Genomic DNA, 23,075 nt, shown 5'->3' on the forward strand with positions numbered 1-23,075 from the left:
AGGAAACACCCCACAGGAATGCAATGTGAAGGGCAGACCCTGGGGACCCTCAGGAGCACAGGGAGCACAAACGATGTCACCCAAGGAAAGTCTGGTCAGTCCTGAAAAAAAGACCAGACTTTCCTTGGGTGACATTGTCTGTGCTCCCTGTGCTCCTGAGGGTCCTCCCTGACACGCATACAGGTCCAGTGCCAAGAGGAGAGCAAATGGAGACAGCATCATGGAACTGGATGTTAGTTGGACTGTTTCGTTTGGGACATTGGTCCTCCCATTGATGATCCACTTTATGATATCACGACATTTAAAGGCAAGAGCTGAAGCCTGGCGGGGCAGAAGACCGGCAGACGCAGAGCAGGAGGAGATGGACAGGGCCAATCCAGGCCTTCAGCACAAAACACAGCACAAAGGCTGGCGGGGGACCCAGGAAAATGGTGAGGCATGCCCACGAAGACTGGAGAGGGCCCAACTGCAGCCTTGGTAGCAGGCAGCGAGGGAAAGGGCTGGTTTTCTGAGTTGATAAAGGCCTGGGGAGATGGCTGAACGGGCTGGAGTGAGCACTTCACAGGCAAGAGTCCTGGGTTTGGTCCCCGGTACCACAAGGTGTCCCTGAGCACTGCTGGGAGAGCTCTGAATACTAAGCAGCACTGGGGTGACCCCGAAACAACAACCACAACAATAATAACCAGAAAAAAAACGTGGAGACCAACTGGGATATTAACTAAGAGAACTTAGAAGCAACCGGAAGTCACCTCCACAGACCATCCACACGGAGTGACCTTTCCCTCCCTTAGGAGGTACCATGATGGTAGCACGCATGAAAGTACGTTACCTGGTGTTCTTCTGCGGCGTCAGCATCACCTGGCCTTCTGGCGTGATGTCTATGATACAGTGCTCCGGAAGAATTCCCATTCCACACAGCTGAATATCTTGGGAATTTGCAGAACCTATCAGTGTATGCTCCTATAAAAAAAAAATCGAACAGACTGATTGATATTAGACTCTTACAAAGACTAAAGCCATATTCTCTTACATCCTCTTATGCTGATCCACTACCTTAACTCAAAGAAGTTTAAAGCAAATAAAAATAGGGGGGGGGGGGGGGGTTCTGGCTTGCTCTAAAACTCATTCTACAAGTTTTATTTCCTTATAGGGAATTCTGCACTGGGTTGAGTTATGCCTGTTAAAACTAAAACTATAGTTTTATATTCATGCTCATCTGATATTCATTATTCCCACTGTACTTTTCCCTTAAATTCCATTGTGATCCTCATTCCAAATATTTTATACAACCCTCAGAGCCTAATCCATGTATCAATGAAACTTTAAAATCACTGACGCCAAAACAAGCTACTTAGTTTGTTCATCACTTACTGATTGCAATCATGATGGTCAGGGGCTAAAGCAATAGTACAGTAGGGAGGGCACTTGCCTTGCATGTGGATGACCTGGTTTGATCCCCACTACCCCATGTGGTCCCTCAAGCCCTGCCAGGACTGATCCCTGATCACAGAGCCAGGAGTAACCCCTGAATGTCGGCAAGTGTGGCCCAAAAACAAACAAACAAAAGATGACCAAATACAAAGAAAGGTTATTCAAGAGGCGGGAGATAGCTCAGGGGGGCTGAGAGCAGGCTTTAGTCATACCCCAGCACTGTGGGTTCCCCCAGAGCCTACACACCGGAAATAGCCTTGAGCATTACTTAGGTTTGCCCCCTGCCAAAAAACAATAACAAAAACCCAAAATCAAAATAATTAATTTAAAAAGTTGAAGGTTATTTAAGCATCACAGAGTCTCTTTGAGCCCTGTGAAAGGTGTGAGGGGATTCTCCTTGCCTTGGGCTCAAGGACTCGATCCTCTCAGGAGACCACCAGCCTCGCCCAGTCCAGCAAGTATCAGAACCCAGATACTGTGGACATAGTGTCTCGGGGCTAGACAAAGGGAGGACGGGCTGTCCACACAAGACAAAAACAAATGAGGCAGTGATGCACGGCCTCTTCGTGGCTTGACTAACAGACCTGCCTCAGTCAGTTTGGACGAAGCAAATGGACGGCGGATACTGTCCCGGAAGACGTCCCATAACTCGGAGCCAGGAGGTGAGGGTCTCTGCAGCCAGAGCAGAGCCAGCGCTGGGCAGCCGTTGCCAGGCCTCCCCATCAACTGGGGAATTCTGAGGCAAAGAAATGAAAAATGCCTGACCTCTAAATTCCTCCATCCCACATCCGGTATTGCCTTACTGAAGCAAAGCCCCTGTTCTTGGCGCGAGATCCGGCTTCAGAGTGAGCTTTGTCATGAATAGCCTCTTGTGGTGGGTCAGCTTGGACAGTGAAAACAACACGGCCCGATTCTGCCATCCCGGGCGGCCTCCCGGCACCTCCGCACGGGACTAGCGGCAACATTTGGATGACTCCCCATGGCCTCTCAACAGCTCCTTTGTGAGTTCTTCTGGTTAAGGATCAGATAGGAATCAGGGCTTTTGCCTTGGGTGTATGTGTTTGTGTGTCCCTCTGTGAACTGCATTACAAGAGAAAGGAAAAGAATTCGCAGCTCTGGGAAACGGAAAGGGCACCGGACTGAAGTCCTATTCTGAAGGGGCAGAGCCCCAAGGCGCTGGAATACCCACTGCAGAATTCTAACGGGAGAGCCAGCTAGCACTGTCTCGGGCAATGCCTCCAACAATGGGGGTAGCCCTACGGTACAACTTGGGGGCACTTTCCAGAGGGACAATGAGTGGTTTTTTGCGCTATTTCTGAAAAGGGAGTGGTGTGCGAAGTAAGCTGGGGGAGCTCTGATTCAGAAGCACAGTGGGTGATGTGATAACACCTGCTTTCTGAATAGACAAATAACACGGGGCCGGGGAGAGAGCTCGCTAGCTTCACCACTTACGGATGGGAGCCCCACGCTGGGCCTCCAGCACTGCCAATGGCCCCCCAGGACCAGGAGGACTGACCAGCAGTAGCCCTGGAGCACCAGCGGGTGTGGTCTGGAAAGCCAACAATAAATAAATGAATCAAATAATGTATCTAGGGCACCGTGCAGTAAGTCAGGTGTCGGGGGATGGACTATGGACTATATTATGTGTCCAGAAACAGTGCTTCAGTTTATATGTGATCTCTGGGTATCCAAACTCTCCCTTAACCCTCAGAGGAAGCCCAACAGAGACATTTTCTGCCGACAGAGGTGAGGCCAAGTCTGGGGCCTGGAGTGGGCAAAGCCTTGACCGAGAAGGACCAGCCATGGCAGGGGCTGCCCTCCCTGCAGGCAGAAGACAGCACCTGCTCCCCGCACCTGCCAACGTGTGAACGAGACGCAGAGAAATGAGACCAGGTAGTAAACCTCATCAACAAAGGGGCCTGGCCCGATAACCCAGAACAATCAGCCCGGGACTTCTGGTTGAAACTGAGGGGCTGGCCACTACATCATGAATTCATAAATGCCCACAGAAGTGAAGTCACAGGCTGCTCCGGGCTTACTTACAGCTGTTTCTAACCTTACCTGCCCCATACCTTTACTTTCCTAGTCACCTTAGTAAAAGCCGCAGAGACAGTTCCTCGATTATGGGGTGTGTCCATCTAATTCCTCCTAATATCCAGTAACTATATGTTAAAGTCCTATCATTCATTCCATTCGTCATCCGTGCTCTGGGCTTAACAGGGGCTATTCTGCAGAGTGCCTCCCGGCTTATCCAGTGTCAGGATCATACCAGCCCGGATAGTCATCTCGGGTTTTCCTGATTCGTCCTCTGCACACAGAGTTTGATTTGCACAATGCTGGGTTTTGTTCTGCTCCATACTCACGTTCTCAGTCTCTAAGTGATGACTTGCCTCCCTTTTACAGAAATCGAGAAACTCAAATTTCAAGTTTTCCTGAGAGTTACAGGAAACAGGAATTCCCTATCAAGCAGTCCCTAAGAGTATTTCTTCTTTTACACATTTTCTCTCGTGGGCTAACAAACCACTAGCAAAAAAGGTGTTTTACATACACATATCAATATAGATTTGTGTACTTAATTTTTTATATAAATCAGTTGAAACAATAATAGGTCTCATGCTTTGTCAGAAAAAAATCCCAGAATATTATTGTTTGCCTTTTTAGATGGAGTAACCTCACTCAAAGACCACCCGGGGAAGCAGCGACCTGGCTCAGAGGGACAAGCACAGGCCCGGCATATGCCAGGTTCTGGGTTCAATCCCAGCACCAAACGCCGCCCTCTCAACTCAAACATCCCCAAGATAGGCCCTAGGCCCCCTGTTCCCTACCCACCTCAAGCACTGCCCAGGAGAGCACCTGCAACAGTTTTTTAAAAAGGGGAGAGGAGTACCAGGGAGGGGACTCAAAGGGTTGGAAAGTGAGTTTTGAGCGAGGGAGTCCCGGCTCCTCATGCTACCCCAGGCACAGCCTGCTGTGCCCCCCAGACCCCCTGCCTGAGACTATAGAGGGGCCAGAGCCACAACACAGCAGGTAAAGTGCTGCCTTGCACCTCACCAACTGGGATTCAAGCTCCAGCACCCATTTGGTCCCCCAACCATCAGCAAGAGTGATCCCTGAGTGCAGAGCCAGGAGTAAGTCCTGAGCACTCTCACTGGGTGTGCGCCCCCGCCCCCAAACAAACAAAACAAACAATAAAACCATCCAAGACTATAAAGGGAAATTGATCCCAGAAACCCAAGATTTTCCTACACTCCTGTTTATTCCAACAAAAATAAGCAAGGTATTACAAGTTTAAAGCAACCCTGTGGGACAGACTCTGGCGGCAGGAAACAGGAACACAGCACAGGACCTCACCTTTAAGTAGTAAACCAGAAGTTCATTGAGGGCGGGGTCAGCGTTCAGGTTAACGAGGAAACACTTATCATCCCCCACTTTGATTCCTGAAGACTGAAGGGATATCCCAAGGCTCTCGAGCTGCTTCTGGCGCTCCTGTAAAGGGAACAGAGAAACATTCACTGCAGTTCTGGGGCTCGGGCCTTACGGTAGTGTCGTTACTGAAAACCTCCAGCATTCACATAAGGGATCTCGGGACCTGGTATGGCAAAGCAGAACATGTTTCTCCCTCAAAACTAATGCTATTTTGTTTTATTAATTAAAAATTTCCTGGGGGGAGGGGTGCAGTAAGACAGTGCTACTGGTGAGCGCAGGCTGTGCAGGCAGGATGCCTGGGCACGACCCTCAGCACCACATGGCCGCTGCTGCACCAGTAAGGGAGACACTCCAAGCTCAGAGACACGAGCAGCTCCCCAGCACAGCCAGGTATGGCACAAAACCAAAAAGCAAAAACTTTTGACAAAAACGGAACCATTGGGGCTGGAGTGATAGCACAGTGGGTAAGGTGTTTGCCTTGCATGCGGCCGATCTGGGTTCAATTCCCAGCATTCCATATGGTCCCTGAGCACCGCCAGGAGTAATTCCTGACTGCAGAGCCAGGACTAACCCCTGTGCATCGCCGGGTGTGACCCAAAAAGCGAAAAAAAAAAAAAAGGAACCATTGCAAACACAACTAAATACTATATATTCTTGAAAATTACCAACATTGTGAATTAATCCTTTTTTTTTTTAACCTAATTCCTTGCCTTGCACGCAGCCAACACGGCCGACCCGAGTTTGATTCCTTCATCCCTCTTGGAGAGCCCGGCAAGCTACCAAGAGTATCTCGGCCTCACAGCAAAGCCTGACAAGCTACCCATGACACATTCAATATGCCAAACACAGTAACAAGTCTCACAATGTTACTGGGCCTGCTCGAGCAAATCGATGAACAACAGGAGGACAGTGACAGTGACAGTGACAGTGAACCTAATTCTGCACATGTTAGCAAATGCATATTTCTTTCAGTTAACTAATTTTTCTAAAACACGAAGATGGCCATATGTTTTCCTAGCTGACGTCCTCAGTATCAGACTCCCAGGCAAGCCCTCTGTCTGGTGTCCTGCTTCTGCCCACCATCCTGTCACCCACTCTCGGACCCAGAACCACAGCTCAGCTAAGCCCAAGAGCACCAAGACCCGCCTGAGCTTACGAGACCTCGCATGGGTTCTCTCGCTGGGGCCTGTCCTCAGACTCGGCAGCCGTCCCTGTTAGGAGACGTACCCAGCCGTGTCTTTGGATAGCACACCCTCATGGGATGGTTTAAAGATGAAAATTTTAAGTCTATGAAGACTTTTAAAAAATGTACCCCAAGCATGAAACATCCCTGGCCACCAACCCGGACCAAGCTAGGATGAACGAAGGGCCATCTGCCTCACCCGTGACTGACAGAACAACATTACCAATAGCCAGGGGCAAAAAAAAAATGCGTATTTAAGTGAAATTACAATGTTGAGATGGGTCAGGTGTGGTCAAATCATGGCCCTGGTTGAAACCCAAGCTGCCACTTAGTTTTGTAAATAAAATTTCATGGTGCGTAACTATACCGTTTACTGACATATTATTCATGGCCTCCATGGCAGAGCTGGGCTGCAGTGTCCTTAAAGAGTGGGATATTTACTGACACATGACAGGAAAAAAATCAATCAGCTTATGATATCAAAAGTGATATTCAGTGACGTCAGTAAATATATTTTTTCGTGAGATACCTAATTTTGTTTGGGATCTTACCCAGCAGTGCTCAGGGTTTACTCCTGGCTCTGTGCTCAGGGATTACTCCTGGCAGCCTCAGGGGATCATATGGGGTGTCGGGGAATTGGACAAGTGCAAGGCCAGCACCATATTACTGCACTATCTCCCTGGCCCCTCATGCTATACTTTTTTTTCCTGCTTTTTGGGTCACACCCGGCAATGCACAGGGGTTACTCCTGGCTTTGCACTCAGGAATTACTCCTGGTGGTGCTCGGGGGACCATATGGGATGCTGGGAATCGAACCTGGGTTGGCCACATGCAAGGCAAATGCCCTACCTGTTGTGCTATCACTTCAGCCCTATATATTTTTTTCTTTTTGGGTCACACCCAGCGATGCACAGGGGTTACTCCTGGCTCTGCACTCAGGAATCACCCCTGGCGGTGTTCAGGGGACCATATGGGATACTGGGAATTGAACCCGGGTTGGCTGCATGCAAGGCAAATACCCTACCTGCTGTGCTATTGCTCCAGCCCACAGCCCTATACTTTTAATATGTAAACTTATTCCTAGACATTGCAAACATTCCTTAAGCCTTTTTTGGTTTAGATAAAAAATTTGTGGGTTTTTTCCTTGCAATTATAAAAACTCAAATGGCAGAAAAATGCCAAACTATAGATACTAGTTCCTTACTGCTGCCCTAGAGAATCATTCACTTATATTCCTGCCTCCCCTTGTGTTTGCTCGGTAACCTTGATGACCCTCTACCCAGTGACATTTATTCCACATTTAGTAATCAATATTGGACAGAGGTCAGAAAGTCGTAACTGAGGGGCGTGGGAGCACACAGCACACAGGGGCCATATGGGGGCTTGGAGGAGACCCACCCAGCGGCGCTGGGGAGCCTCCGGAGAAACCCCAATCCACTGACTTCCCACGGATACTTCCCAGAGCTGCCCAAGCACAGACCACTTCTTCCCCAGATAACCTACTAATAACCTGTGACTCCACCAACCAGAAGAACATTCCGGGAACTGCGAGTGTGTGTTGCAAGGAAGTCAATGATCAACAGAGCAGGGCTAGTCCAGTGAGACAGAAGAAAGTTCACCACGCCAAAAAAAGCAGGGGGGAAGGGGTGGTTGGTTGTGTACTTGGGAGGTAGCTGAGAAGGTTAGTTCACGTGCTTTGCAGGTGGGAGACCCAGAATTGATCCCAGCACTGCATCTCTGTGTTCCAAAAAACCAGGAAGGAAAGGAGAAGGGAGGAAGGGAAGGGGGAAAGAAGGACAGGGGAGGGGAGGGGAGGGGAGGGGAAGGGAGGCACAGGGATGCAAGCTCAATGCAGCAAAGTCTGGCCTTGCAGATAGGGGAACAGAGAACTGGGTAAACTGAGGCCTGTGAGGAGAGCACAGCCTGAGAAGGAGAGTGTAAAAGGCGGCTACACGGGAAGGTGCCCTCAGACCCACAGCTCAGCAGGGTCCGTGCTTCACCAGGTGGCCCAAATGCTCACACACCAGTTCCCAACTGAACAACTCCGAGAAAGGCTGCCGACTGAGGAAAACAAATAGTGAAAAGGCAGCGAAGTGCTGCGCTGGCCGGTGCTCGCTCTGTAAATGGGAGCTTCGAAAATAACCCTGAGCATGGTGCATATAAAGCAAGACCCGCTGCATCGCGGATCTTCAATGAAGCCGGGGGCTGGATGCATGGGAGTTGATTCCTCCCCCCTCGTGTTTTGGTCCAGTTTGAAAAATATATATATTTTTTAAAAGTTACGGAAACCGACTTGAATCCTCGATGGCACGAATCTGACTGTTCCACTCCACAAGGGCAGGACAGTCCATCCAGCACACGGAGAGATGGGTGTGCTCAGTGACAGGCGGCAGCCGGTTCCCAGGACCCGCCCCAGGACCCACCTGTGCGATCTCCTCGGTCTTCCTTAGCTTCTCCTCCCACGTCACTGTCATTTCCTGGATGAGCTTCTCCGATTCCTCCAGCCGGTCTTTGAGCTCAGGAGATTTCATTGCCTACGAGCAAAGTGTTGGTTTGTGAACTGCAGAGAAGGCAGAAGCGAAGTCCAGGACACAAGCAAGAGTCAGCACCGGGAGCACGTGTGCATCCGGGAACTACCAGCAAGGGCTGCATATGCCACAGACGCAGGCCCTGGGCACCAAGTGTCCACCCAGTTGTCCACGAGGGACTGGAAAGAAGTCTCAGCCCTTCCATTTACCTGCAACCGACTGTTAGCACAAAGCCCCAGGCCTGAGGAGGCAGAAGCTGCAGCTCTGACAGCCTGACAGGGCTCAGGTCGGGCTCAAGGCCCACCTCATGGCCGATTCCACACCCGCGGCTTTCGTACTCAGTCAACTACAGACAGACTGAGTTTGAACTGTGAAATTATCCCTGTAGATCAGGCTACGATCCAACAGGAGAGAATACGGTCACTGTGAGCGCCCTGACCATATATGGAAGTGACTTACTGCCGGACAGGCGCTGAGGGGAAGGGGGCTGTCACCCGGCGCCCAGGAAGGACCCCCAGTGCAAGAACCCTGTGGGACCAGACACAAATGGAGGAGTACCCAGCCAGTATCCCTGTGACTCCTGTCAAGAGGCTGCAGACCAACTAGAATTGTGCGTTTTCTCAAACCCACGGGAAGTGAACATCAAGTCTCAGTGACGAGAAAGAGTTAGAAAAAGCACTTCTCTGACGGGGGGGGAGTTCTGCGGTGAACCACTATGTTTTACAAACAGAATTACCCCACAAAAGCGTAGATTAGGGTGCACAAGACTTCCCTGAGATGGTAAGGTGGCAGTTTCACCTCAACTGATTATCGAATGATAAAAGAGAAATCTGATTCTGCTCCCAATTATCTATGCCCAGGAAACACCATTTTCTGCACTGAAATGAATAATAAACTTTGATGCTTCTCTCTCTCCCTCTCTCTCTCTCCCCTCTCTCTCCTTTTCTCTTCCTCTCTCTCCTCTCCCCGCTCTCTCTCCCAACCTCTCCCTCTCTCCCCCCCCCTCCCTCTCCCTCTCTCTCTCCTCTCTCCCTGCTCTCACTCTCTCCGTCACTCTTCCTCTCTCTCCTCACTCTCCTCTCTCCCCCTCTCTCCTTCTCTCCCTCCTCCCCCCTTCTATGGTCTAACCCCCCTGCCCCGCCTCCCTCTCCTGCCTGTATTGTGGAAGTTCTATTCTCTTTACTCTATCACCCAATGCTCTAGCACATCTAGAAACCACATTTCCATGGGAACTTTCTCCCTTGTCTATCTCTCAGACTCTTCTCCCATAGGAAACTCAGAAGCTCTACGGGGGCTGCTGGTCCTGGGGAGGCGAGGCGGGACTAAGGAGGGAGCACTTCGGCGCGAGTCGCACCTCGGCTTTGGTCAGCTGCTCCCGCAGCTTCTCCACCTCTTCACGCAGGTCCCGGATGATGCGGGCGTTGGGGTCCTCGTTCACCACGGCGTGGTTCACGATGTGCTTGGCACGGTCGGCGTAGCGCAGCGTGGACAGGGTTTCGTCATAGTTATCCGCTGCCGGGCTCACCGTGGCCACCATGGCCGTCTTGCTGTTTCCCCCGAGACTGTCCTGGAAGGGAAGGGACATTGAGCCACAGTGGGAAGCGGACAGCGGATGGGAGAGTGGAAGTTAGGGATGGCACAATGGAGTCCCGAGGGGGGATGACGCTGGAGGACAAAAGCTGGCCAGTGCCCTGCAGCCCAATGGGCGCACTCTAGAGCTGCTTCTGGGCAGAGAGAGCGAAAGAAAACTCAGTTAAACCTACGTTCATTTCTCTCTCGGAAAAATGAATTCTAAGCCTTAGCATCCTCTTTCTCTTTGTGCTTGGTTCAGTTCAGGGCCAACAGGCAGCAGAACTTTGGGGCTGCTTTGGTGCCAGAGATCGGACCCCGGGGACCCTGCAGACCGGGTGTGTGCCGTGGCCACTGAGCTACTCCTCAGCCCAGTTTGTCTTCTCTGACAAGCGTTCCCTTAGCCCACAGGAAGAGAAAATGCACTAGGGTACAAGGCACCTGTACAGACGCCAGCAAGGGAGAAATGCACACACAGATTATGCTGCAAACAACAAATACTTAATATCTTAAATCCTGAGTGCATGTGCAACAGTTAGCTGAAAGGACACAGCAACAAAGGAACTGGCACTCATTCAGGGGGAAAGTATAAAGTCTCTTGTTCATTCTTTAATTGTTTAATTAGGCAAATCAAACGAGCATTGTTTCGAAGACAGCAATTGCAAATTAAATGGACAGAGGAAAGAAATTTAATTTTGGAGAGTCAAGATTTTTTAAAGCTGAAAGAACTCTTTTTAAGTCACCTAATCAAATTACTTCATTTCACAGGCAAGAAATCGTGACCCCGGAAGAGTGACAGACTTGGCAAGGGTCATAAGGGTCAGCCAGAGCAGGGCAGAAATAATTCATTCATTCAACTCTCAGTGGCCTTTACCACCCAGAGGCCCATTCTGAGGAGAAACACTCTACAAGACAACTAAAGCAGGAAGATAGGAAGGAAAGTCTGGAAAACACGCCAAGGTTGCGGAGATTCCCAGAGAGAGCGGCATCTGAGATCTAAAAGTGAATGAGCATCATCAAGAAAAAGAAAAGGTGGTAAGTCTACAACTGTACCTCATGGTGTTTCACTGATAAATATTAAAAAAAAAAAAAAAGGTGGGCCAGAGAGATAGTACAGTGGGTAGCACAGTGGGTAGTGCACTCGCCTTGAATACAGCTGACCCAGGTTCAATCCCAACATCCCATATGGTCCCCAGAGCCAGCCAGGAGTGATTCCTGAATGCAGAGCCAGGAGTTACCCCTGAGCAACTCCGGGTGTGCCCTCCCCCCAAAAAAACAGCAGAAAAATAAAAAGGGCCAAAATTTAAACAAAACACTAAAACAAAAGGCAAGGGCTGCAGGCTTTGCACGCAGGAAGCTCTGGTTCAGTCCCCAGCATTCCAGAGTCCCCTGAGCACTGAGCACTGCAGGAGGCATCCCTGAGCACAGAGGAGGGAGTAACCCTTAAGCACCAAAACAAAACTGAGGAAGCCAAACACACAAAAATTGCAATAATTGCCTGGGTTCTCTAAAAAGAGTTTCATTTTGTTCTTCCAGTCTTTTCAACGGTGTCTCTCAATACTAGGGAAGTTGGGTGCTGCCCCTTTGTGATGAAAAGAAGGGGCACAACCCAGAGGAAGATGATAAGCAGCGAGGCCAGCAGGGGCTGTGTCTGGTCCTGCTCTGTGTCCCCTGCCACTGGAGGGAAATGGGGACATACCAGTCACCGTCCTAACAGGAAACAGCCCTGGAGGGGATCAGGAGCCCCAGAAATAAAGTGTCCGGCCTCCAGCTTCTAAGCTGGGTGTCCAGTTATTACTCAGGGGCCATGACGTGGCTCAGGAGGCAGATCACATGTGTGAGACCTTCGCTCAGTCCCCAGCCCCGCATGGCCCCGTGTTCCACCAGTTGGAGCCCCAACAAGAACTTAAAAAAAAAATTACCATAGGCATCTTCAGTCAAGTTAATATTAAATACTTCCTATTGTCAGTTTCAATGGACTGAATAACAATGATATAACAGGGACAATATTTTTATGTCCTTCAAATCAGACACATCCTAAAAACACTCATGAATTATCAGGAAAGTTTTCTGTGAAAAGTTTAAGAAAGAAGTCTCTCAGTGTGGAGTTCATGCCCAATTCAATCAGCCTAAATCAGTGGCTGAATAAATAGCAGTACTCCTACATTTAAAAAAAAGAAGAAGAAGAAGTCTCTTAGTAAGACTTCTTCTAGAAGTCAAACAAATTTCAAGAGATTTCAAGGTTAACTGTTGCCAAATGAAGACCAGAACAATTAGCTCTTTGGTGGTGAAATGTTTTGTAATACCCCTTCAATTCAAGAGTTATGTACAAGTGGTTTTCTAATGACTAAGAATTTGTTTGCTTATCCCTTTGTTCGAAATTTTCACAATTTGACTATGCTTTGGTCAAAGGCAGGATTCCATTCAAGTTTCTACTTTGGCAAGTTTCATTTACTATGGTCTGTTCAAACAGTACACAGAGTTTTAACAAGTCAAGCTGAAGACCAGGGAAACTTCAGCGAGAGAGAGAGCAAAAGGAAGCAGGCTCCCTCTCCCAGCGGGTCTAGCCCTGTCCTCAGCTAGACTAGGCGGCTGTGCTAACTCAGCCTGATGTTCTCAACACCTGTCACTAACGCGGCGGCAGCAAGCCCTAAAGATCACAGGAAGTTAGAGAAACAAGGTCCAAAGTACGAGCCCGCCTAGCACAGGGAGTGTGAGAGAGAGGAAGTGTACAGGGCTCACATTGTTCTTTTTCATACAAATCTCAAAAGCAAGAGTGATACGGCACACACCAACTTGAACCTTCTCCCGGGTTCTGGTGAGCCAGAAGCGACCCATGCTAAATCCATCAGGCTGTGGTCACATTTCAGAGCCATGAGACTGGATAAACGGGGTGGGGGGAATGCTCAGCGGGCAGGACGGTCCACTCTGGATTTCCCCTGCCACCAACCACCCAGAGCATGCCAGGAATGGGGGCGAGGGGGCGGAGGTGGGGAGCGGAGACTTACTTTGAGCAGCCAAGTGAGGACTGAGTCACGATAGGGAACGAATTTGTTCTTGTTTTTGCCAGCACTCTGGTCTGCCAGGGCGGAGATGACCAGGCCGAGGGTGGTGAGGGACCTGCATGGAGATGTGTGAGAAGCAGCGACATTACACAGCGCGTGCCCGCCCTCGTGGCGGTGCGCGGCCAGCGCTGTTATCAGCATCCCCGTCTCCTTTTCAACCCCAGCATCCCTGAAAGTCAGTCTCCCTCTAGTACCAGTGGCCGAAGCCATAAAACTGCTTAGCTCAGTTCCCCGCAACTGTCGTAAATTAAAAATGTGAACTATTTATCTTTAAGGAGAACAGCACAAACACAGCCGCTCTTTAAGAAAGAAAGCCACAAACACGACATGAAAACACAGCCCCTCCTGGAGGCTGGGGCAACAGTACAGGGCATCTGCCTGCATACGACCCACCTGGGGATGATCTTCAGCCTCCCGTAGGGTCCCCCGAGACGAGCCGAGCCCATCAGGGGTAATCCCTGAGCATAGAGCCAGGAGGAAGCCCTGAGCACCGTGGGGTGTGTCCCCAAATGTCCCTCCCCTCAAAATAAACTAAAAGCAGTTGAAATAGATGGAGCCCATCATCACACTGCTTTGGGCTTCCTATGTTCCAGGGTCTCGGGCTGGGACAATGTCACACTGCTGTGCTGGGTGTCTGGGAAGCACAAGGACAGGAAAGTTTCCTGAGCCCAGGAGCTAACAGCTTAGCCCAAATTTAGAACCCATTGCTGGTGAAGAAAGCTTGGGGTGTGGACAGTGGTGAGGCCGTCATAGAGCAGCGAGGCCCATGTGTGCCCAGGGCTGAAGACCCGTCACCTTTGTGTTCCCCGGCTGCCCGGGCTCCACTGTGGGCAGGGGCCAATGTCTGAAGAGAATCTGGGAGGGGGCAGGCACTGCTGCCTCTCAGGCTGCCCCCAAGCACCCACAGCCCCAGAGCGCCACCAGGTCCTCAAGGCAGGTCCTCCCGTTGTTCATCGATTCGCTCGAGCGGGCCCAGTAACGTCTCTATTTTGAGACTTGTTGTTACTGTGTTTGGCATATTGAATATGTCACGGGTAACTTGCCAGGCTCTGCCGTGCGGGCAGGATACTCTCGGTAGCTTGCCGGGCTCTCTGAGAGGAGCGGAGGAATCAAACCCGGCTCGGCCGGGCTGGATGCACGCAAGGCAAACGCCCTACCGCTGTGCTATCACTCCAGCCCTGAGGCAGATATGGGGTGAAATTGCTTTACTTAAGAAATATGACAGTAGAGAAAGGAAGGAGGAGTGGGTGGTCATAGAGTAAAAGATCTGTCCATTCCAGGGAAGAATGCAGGCGATCTAGAAGGAGCTGTGCTCCGGGCCCTGAGCTGGGCCTGTGCAAGCTGTACCCCCCACCCCTGCCCTCGGGCACCTTGGCCAAGCTCTCACGGGGCTCAGGCCCATGACAAACACAGGCCTTGGGAAACACCCGACCCGCTCCTCACTGCAGCTCCCGCTGGCCCCCTACTTCCCTCAAGTGTACACCCCGAGCCCAGCCGGGCGACACACTGACTTGTTGATGTTGCTGCCCTCTTTCAGACGGTCCCCCGCCGCTCCCGTCTTGGTGGCGCGCTCACTGCCAGCCAGGTCCACCAAGCTCAGCTTGCCCACTTTCTCTCCGGATGTCTGGAAGGGGGAGGGAGAAAGTTAAGTGGATAGAACACAGAAGAGAGTCGCCTCTTTCCTGGCGAGTTCTTATCACATTCCGTTAGTAAGGAGATCTTGGCAGGGGTATGGGTGGAGGGGTTGTTGAATTTTGGGTCACAACCAGTAGGGCTTCAGATCTATCCCTGGGACCATGCTGGGGCAAGGGCACACCCAGGGGTGCTCAGGGGACCCGACTGCAATGCCAGGAGACAAACTGGGGTCAGCCTCATGCAAAGGCAGCGCCTTAGCCCGGGATGAGTCTTAATGCCGTTATTACTATTTCAGTCCATTTGTGCTGGTCAGAGACTAAAAACTGTCCAGTCTAGTTGGTAGCCACAAAATGACACAGACTTTGACTAACTTCAACTTGTGTCCCCAGGGACCAGAGAGATCGGATCACGGGTAGGGCGTTTGCTTTGCAGTGGCCCAACCCAATTTGATCCCCAGCACCACATAGGATCCCCCAGGCTCATGAGGAGTGACCCCTGAGCACAGAGCCAGGAGTAAGCCCAGAGCATCACTGGGTATGACCCCCAAAACAAACAAACAAACAAGATACTGCCACCCAATAGACATTTTACTGAAGGGAACTCAAATTATTATTGAAATCTGATTTCAAAGTGTACATAACATTTCATAACTATTCATTTATAATACTGAGGGAAAGTGCTTGTGATTCTTACACAAGTTTAAAAAAAAAAACCCTTCGGGGCTGGAGCAATAACACAGCTGGAAAGGCATTTGCCTTGCATACGGCAAAACTGGGTTCGATTCCCAGCATCCTATATGGTCCCCCAAGCACCACCAGAAGTAATTCTTGAGTGCAGAGCCAGGAGGAACCCCTCAGCATTGCTGGGTGTGACCCAAAAGGCAAAAACAATAACAACAACAACAAAACAACATGACACTTTAGGGCTAGAAAGTACAGTGAGTAGGGTTGAATAACCCCCGAGTAACCCAGTAACATCACTGGGTGTGGTTCCCCAAAAACAAAAACAAAAAACATTTTCTAAAAGCTTTATATTAATACATAATAATTCATATTAATACATTTCATATATAATACTCCCAGGCATCAAATTCTTAATTCCAGGCATCAAATTCACATACTCTCTAGTTATTACATACATGCATAAACAGTGACATTTTCTGTCATCAAAAAATGTTCCCATGTCAAATCACATGCATCACAGATGGTCCTACTCCACAGCAATACAGAGTCCAGAGCCACGCCCAGGCTGAATCCTGTTTAAGAGCTTTCCATTAAAATATATACTTATATTCTATTCCCTAGGTTGCAAACAAGAGGATACTCAGTTTTCCCAAATCAAAAGTATTTGTGGGTCCAAAAAACAATTCAATATGTTTTCGTCTTCTGCTAAGAAAGAAATAGAAAACAAAGAACTTTTTGTTGTTACACTAATCTTGCTGTGACGGTCAAAAAAACAAAAAGAAAAGAAAATGTGCTTCAGCAAATGAAAATCTTGCCAAAATCTAGCATTTTGCCAGCACGATGATTTAACTTCTGGTATTTGAAGCTGATTCGCTGAGGGGGAGGCATACCGAAATATGCCAAAGGGAGAGAGAAGACAACATATCCGAGATGTTTTCAGGGTGGCGAAGCTTATATGGCTCTTTCTGGCATGTGCTTCCTAAGCTTCGAAACCAAATACTCAGGAATGATTCCATAATTCTCTGACTCCTTGGTTGAACCACCCCAGTGACACCCACGACGCGGGCCGGCACGCCAACACCAGTGAACAGACGCCACCGTACAGACACCGGCCCACCACCATGGGTGGTTCTGCCCTGACCCCGTGTCACTGGAGAGGGTAGTGGGACCCCCATTTCCCGGGCTCTCCCATGCCAGGATTCAGGGTGTGCCCGAGGTTGTGTTGGTGAGATATACTTGCTTATGGTCTGGCAAGCGGGAGTAAAGAAGAACTTCCCCCCCGCCCCACTCCCCGCACCGCCCCTTCCATGGCGCTTTCCGCAGGAGAGCGAGCCTGTGAAAGGAAGCCCTTGTCCATGGGAGTGTCTGGGGGGCCAGGCTCGGGACTCCCTGCCATCTGAGCCTGGAACTGTGCCATCTGAGACCTCGGGGGCAGAGCGTGGCTGGAGGATGAGGTGTGTATTTGGGCATTGCTCTTAGAGATGCTGTGTGGAACCTTCCCCTCTTCCAACACCCCAACAATGCTAGTCACTGCCTTCCTGCCTAAACCCTACCATTTGCTAGGGTGGCCTCTGGGTCTTGTCCTGAATCTGACCTGACACATACTGACCGGGGTTCGAGCCAATGGACCCCAGTGGCAGACACCATAAACCCTGATGCTCATCCTAATTCTTCCAGGGCAAGAGTCATTTCGGGAACACCTACCCCAGACTTCACGTCGTACAGAGTGTGCGTGAGGGTGATTTTGAAGACCGCGTGGGACCGGCTGCTCTCTTCATTCATGTTGGTGGCAGCCACTGTGCGGGACTTGTTTCCCTCTGACATCAGAGACTCGATGTCCTGCAGGGACAGGTCACAGACACGCATTTCAGGAGCCGCTGGATGACGAGGAGGCACACACAATCTACGCCAAATCTCTCTCCTCCGTCAGAAACATTTTGGAGCTGATGTGCTGTTTTTCAATGTTAAGCCCTCCCCAGACTACAACAGCCTAATGTTGCCTCTGAAAGTTCAACTCAGGTATGTTACTTTCTGTAGTTGCAAACATTAAGTGGCAACTTAGACTAAGAAAATGAAGAGTTAGAAGTTACACATGAGTCCAACAAACGGGAGCTGGCATGAAAAACAGGTCATGTCAACCCTCCTTTATCTAGAAGTTTGGGGATGGGGGGGGAATCAGTTTAATTATAGAAGCAAAAGAAATTAATTGTTCAATCAAATTAGTCATAGAAACAGGCAACAGAAAAGATAACCCACAACTACTCACAGGCAGATCACTGTATATGTATTATCAGACTTACTTTTCAAAATGAGATTTTCTGCACAGATCGACTACCCCATTGCCACGATTGATATGACAGAGTCAACGTCAGGTCACAGGCTCTTCACTGCTAATGACCAGAGAGGCATTCCAATGGCCAGAGTATGCAGGAGCCTTGGGTTCAATTCCCAGCACCACACGGTCCCCCCACCACACCATCGGGAGCTCCCCCCACCCCCACCCAGGCATCAAGCTGACCATTGCTGGGTGTGACACAGAAAACAAACAGAGCTACAAGTTGTGAAACAGTTACCTAACCAATCCGAATTTTAGCCTCATAATAAGGACCCAAGACTAACATTGACCTTATAAGGGATTCTAATGAGGAATAAAAATAATTATATGAAATGTGCATGAAAGATTATTTTCTTCAAGCTCCTTTCTTAATGTATTTATTTTGTTTGGGGTACCACCCCCAGCAGTGCTCAGGGCTTACTCCTGGGTGGTGGTTTAGGACCACAGGAGGCGACGATGCTCAAACCCCGCCAGCAGCATGTAAGGTAAGTGCCCTACCCACTGGACTACCTCTCTGGCCCCTCAGGCTCCTCTACTTATAGCAAAGGACTATCTCCCAAGGACCGAGGGAGGGTACAGTGGGGAAGGCATCTGCGTTGTGCGTGGCCAACCCAAGGTCACTCCTCAGCACCCCAGATGATCTCCCGAGCACCGTCAGGACTGATCTCTGAGTGAAGAGTCTGGGGTAAATCCTGATGGCTCAAATATCAAAATTAAAAATAAAATCTTAAAATTTTTTTTAAATATTTCAATCTTCCACTGAGCACATTACAGTTAAGAGACAAATTTCCCAGATGCCACTGCAAGTCTGACAGGACATAGAAATAAGCTTCAGTGAACGAGAGTCTAATGCCAGTCATCTGGGAATTATCCTAAAAGGAAAATGGGCCAAAGGCTGGAATGCAGGCAGGAGTCCCCAGGTTCCATCCCCTGCATTGAGCACTACTGGGCGTGGGCTCCCCCCGCCCCCCAAAAGGGAGAAACTACCCATAAAGGACTCATGGACATATGCAATGCCGATAAGTACACTCCTGTGTACACAACAGTGCCAGATCTTGTGTACACAGGTCTTGTGGTACTGGAACACGTGTAAGTCCCATGTATATTACATCACAGCCTCCCACTACCATCCGCGCCGCCCCCCTCATCCCCAGCATGCAAAGCGTGACAGACACAGAGGGAACAGGATGAGGGGTCTGGACTGACAGGCCCTGGGAACCAAGTATGATGAGTTCTTCCCTCAGCGAGGAACAGGCTTGGAAGAGCAGCTCGTCTCATTACACCAACACAACCAAAAGCAATCTGATGATGTGATGCACTCCTGTGAACATCCCTTGCAGATGCAGAGACCTGCTCACCCACTGACTCCCTACCAGAGGACTACGTAAGTAAATTATTTACTGAGGGATACTTCTAGAAGTGTTGTTCCTTTCAGAAGACAATTATCACGAACCCCCCAGAAGTCCTCTGCTGCTATGAGACCGTGAAGCGGTTCACACAAAGGCTGCTGCCCTTACCTTGTAGCTCGTGACGGCCAGCTTGGAGAGTCCATCCACATAGGGTCCCAGGACACTGTGTTCTCTGACTTTCAGCGTCTGGCGGCTTCTGCTCATTCAGAACAAAGAGACACTCTTTCAGCGCTGTCCTGTTTGCAAAGGATTCAACTATCTGTACACCATAAAACACACTAAATTCAACAAAGATCCCAAGTAAGTAAAACCAACTGACTTGATCCTCCGAAGAATGTACAGCGGAATCTAAAATCGTGATTGGTTAGTGACCCTTCACAAAGCGGTGAACGGCGCAATGCCCCAGGGGCACCCGTGGGACGGCACTTGCTGAGGAATGCAGCGTCGGTAGAAAAACGGGCCACTTGTCAGATGGCAGAAGGGGCACAGAGGGTTGAGACGCAATAAATGTTAATTGTGCAAGTGAGAGAAACAAAAATGGCAAACGAAACCCCACAAGTTAAAAATGATGATTTTTTTTTACCACACCCAGTGGTGCTCAGGGTTTACTCCTGGCTCTGTGCTCAAGAATCACTCCTGACAGGCCCAGGGGACCACATGGGGTGCTGAGGATGAAAATCAGGACTGCAGTGTGCAAGGCAAACATCCTCCCCACTGTATTATTGCTCCTGTCCCCTAAAATAATGAGTTAAAAGAAAGAAATAGGGCTTGTCTGTGGGTTGTTTTAACGTTGGAAAAATTCATGTCTTTCACCAAAATGGGGGGGAGGGAGGCAAAATCGTCACATAATCTTTGCAACAGGTATAGAAAAAGGAACTGATTAAATAAATATGCCTCTTATCAAACAAGGAACTGCTAAAACCGGTAAGGACAGCTGCCAAACCAAGCACATAAAACACATTTAGTGATTCAACTGACAAATATTAAGAATATTTGTTGACAATTGCCTGGCATGTGAATTGGGTCTCTCAAAAGCTCTTTAAAAACAGAAGCATTACAGTGAAAATAAAGAGCATTTGTTAGTAGTGAGATCCCATTTGATTCTGATGTAACTTAATATTTTCTATTGATTTGGGATCTTACTGGTCCCTAGGATAAACTCCTAAAAATTTCACTTACAATTATATATATAATTTATTTTTATTTTATTGTATTTTGCTTTTTGGGTCACACCTGGCGATGCTCAGGGGTTACTCCTGGCTTTGCACTCAGGAATCACTCCTGCCAGTGCTCAGGGGACCATATGGGATGCTGGGAATCGAACCTGGGTCAGTCGCGTGCAAGGCAAATGCCCTACTCACTGTGCTATCACTCCAGCCCCTCAATTACAATTATAAGTTGTGTATGATGTAGATATAAAACAATCATTTGACTTAGTTCAAGTCAGGATATTTTCTTCCTAGTCTAACTCTTGCCATTTCATTTCTCTCCCTTTTAAAGAGGACATGTACTGTATCGTTTCCTGAGTGAACGAGCATAGCTTCATCATTACACAGGGGAGACGCTAGATGATTAAAATCAACACTTGAACCACAGAGCGCAGGCTCTGTATGCAGGGGGACCAGATTCCATTCCCCACACTGGCGTAGTCCCGACATTCCCTGGGACTAAACCAAAATGCACCAAGCCAGGAGTAGCCCTCAAGCACCGCCCAGTGCCCACAGAAAATAAAACCCACCAAAGAAAAACACCTGAGATCTCTTTCACTGCCAAGAGGTCACCAAAGAACTTTCCATTCGTTTAACTCATCACTTCAGAAACGTGACAAAATCCTAAAGGATTTCGATGGAACCCTTAATGTGTCCTCAGCCTGTGGGTGCCACCCACCAACACTCACAGCAGCCCCAAGCCTCCCCACCTCTCCTTAGAGGAGCTGATCAAAACTGGGGGAACCCAAAGCCCAAGGTGCTCATTACTAAACTAGACAGAGGTAAACAGAAGAAACGCCTCCAGACTGGGAGCAACGTGGAGACGGCGAGGTCCTCGCTAGGAATGAAAAGCACAGAAATGAGGCCAGTGAAAAAATTCAGGAAAGTGGGGCTGGAGCAACAGCACAGCGGGTATGGCATTTGCCTTGCACGCAGCCGACCCGGGTTCGATTCCCAGCATCCCATATGGTTCCCTGAGCACCGCCAGGGCTAATTTCTGTGAGCAGAGTCAGGAGTAACCACTGTGCATCGCCGGGTGTGACCCAAAAATAAGAAAAAAAAATTGGGGAAAGAGTGGGTCCAGCCAGCTCTCAGAGAAAGTGATGGTCTCATGGGGGTGAAGGCGCAGGCTGAAGCGGAGGTCTGAGGGCACACGGGAGCCAGATGCAGCAGCCAGGCCTGTTCCCTGCTCCAAGTCTGAGCACCCTGGGCCAGGCTTCTGGTACTTCTGGCCAGCTCCAGGCTCGGGCACAGCCCACAATCCCTCTGAAACGTTTCAGAACCTCCTCCAGCCCTGAGAAGTCCCACTCTGCTGTGAACTCTCCATCGAGGGCCAGGAAGATAGCTCCATGGCTGGGCCACTTGTCTTCCATGCAGGGGGTCCGGGCTCAGCTGAGGAAAGGAATGTCCAGTCCCCCAAGCACTGCCAGGACTGACTCCTGAGCATCACCAGCAGGAAGAACCGATGGGTGTATTTCACCCTAAGCCCCCTCTTCTCCCCCTCCCTCCAAGAAAAAGACTCAGAAAAATTCAACTGTCCCCTTGTGAGCTCTGCCTTCCTCTGTTGCTTGTCCAGTGCCTGGAACATAACAAATTTCCTTCCACAGAGGGAAGGCCAAGTTTGGTACAGGAACCCCCGCGCCCAGCGAGTCTCACTGTATAGGCCTGGAGAGCATCTGTTGCCAGGGAAACACGGGGCAGGCGATGGGAGGGAGACAGCACAGTAGGCTGAGTGCAGCTGTGTTCCGTCCCCGGCACTGTGTGGTCCCTGGACTGCCAGGCACGACCCCCCCCAGCACCGAGTCAGGAGGAGCTGCTGACCACACCTTGAGGTGACCCCCAGAGAGAAGAGACGCTCACTGGAATGTTTCTTCTCCAGGAACCTTTAGGGTTAATTACCCTGGGGTCCAGGTTTCATCCCCTCACTGTGCCTCACCTTCATTTTATAGAGTGCCAACAAAATACTAAAATTTCTTGGGTTAATAAAAAAAAAAACAGTTGGGAGCCTAAGAGAGAGTAGAGGGAGCAGGTGAGGCCAACCCCACATGGTCCCTCGAGCACTGCCAGGAGTGACACTGGAATGCTCCCAGGTAGGCTCAACCCCTACCCCCAATTAAATAATAAAATTAAAAGCTTTTAGTAGTTTTTTATTTAGAGAGAAAGAGAGAGAGAGAGAGAGAGAGAGAAGCACGGGCAAGAGACATACAGGCAACTTTGCAGGCACTTGCCCTGCATGTGGTCAACCATCGTCCAACCCTCAGCACCTCCTATGAACCCCTGAGCACAGAGCCAGAAGTAGCTCCTGAGTAGTGCCAGGTATGTCCCAAACACCTCCCCCTGCAAAAAATGAGTCAGGGGTAGGGGCAGCAACAACATGAGAAGTCTCTCTTCACAGCTCTGACCACACCTGGGAAAGGTGTGAACCTCTACCTGTACCCTAACGGCGTTTCCACGGGGCCCTGAACTGCCCCTGAACTCCAGTCTGTGCAGGCCAGCCTTAGGGTCAGAACCGGAAACACACAGACTCCCAGTGTAACTGCAAATGAGTGATACAGATGATTCGATGGCTGCCTGCTAGGGAGCACACAGGGCTTCGCTAGCTG

At 49.8% G+C, this 23,075-nt stretch overlaps 1 protein-coding gene across 3 annotated transcripts in view; it reads right to left on the bottom strand.

Moving 5' to 3' along the window:
• The window catches only part of KIF13B (kinesin family member 13B), a 146,948-nt gene that overhangs the window by 66,982 nt on the left and 56,891 nt on the right, over window positions 1–23,075 (bottom strand). For all 3 annotated transcript variants that reach the window (XM_056113989.1, XM_056113990.1, XM_056113988.1), the window contains exons 7-14: window positions 19,373–19,460; window positions 17,225–17,359; window positions 14,714–14,826; window positions 13,146–13,257; window positions 9,923–10,135; window positions 8,464–8,574; window positions 4,783–4,917; window positions 830–960 (exon numbers count right to left, since the gene is read on the bottom strand). In XM_056113989.1, the coding sequence (XP_055969964.1) occupies window positions 830–960; window positions 4,783–4,917; window positions 8,464–8,574; window positions 9,923–10,135; window positions 13,146–13,257; window positions 14,714–14,826; window positions 17,225–17,359; window positions 19,373–19,460 (1,038 nt within the window). The remainder of the gene's footprint in view (window positions 1–829; window positions 961–4,782; window positions 4,918–8,463; window positions 8,575–9,922; window positions 10,136–13,145; window positions 13,258–14,713; window positions 14,827–17,224; window positions 17,360–19,372; window positions 19,461–23,075) is intronic.

This window comes from Sorex fumeus, unplaced genomic scaffold (assembly GCF_029834395.1).
Source record: "Sorex fumeus unplaced genomic scaffold, SorFum_2.1 ptg000024l, whole genome shotgun sequence".
NCBI classification, from domain to species: domain Eukaryota; kingdom Metazoa; phylum Chordata; class Mammalia; order Eulipotyphla; family Soricidae; genus Sorex; species Sorex fumeus.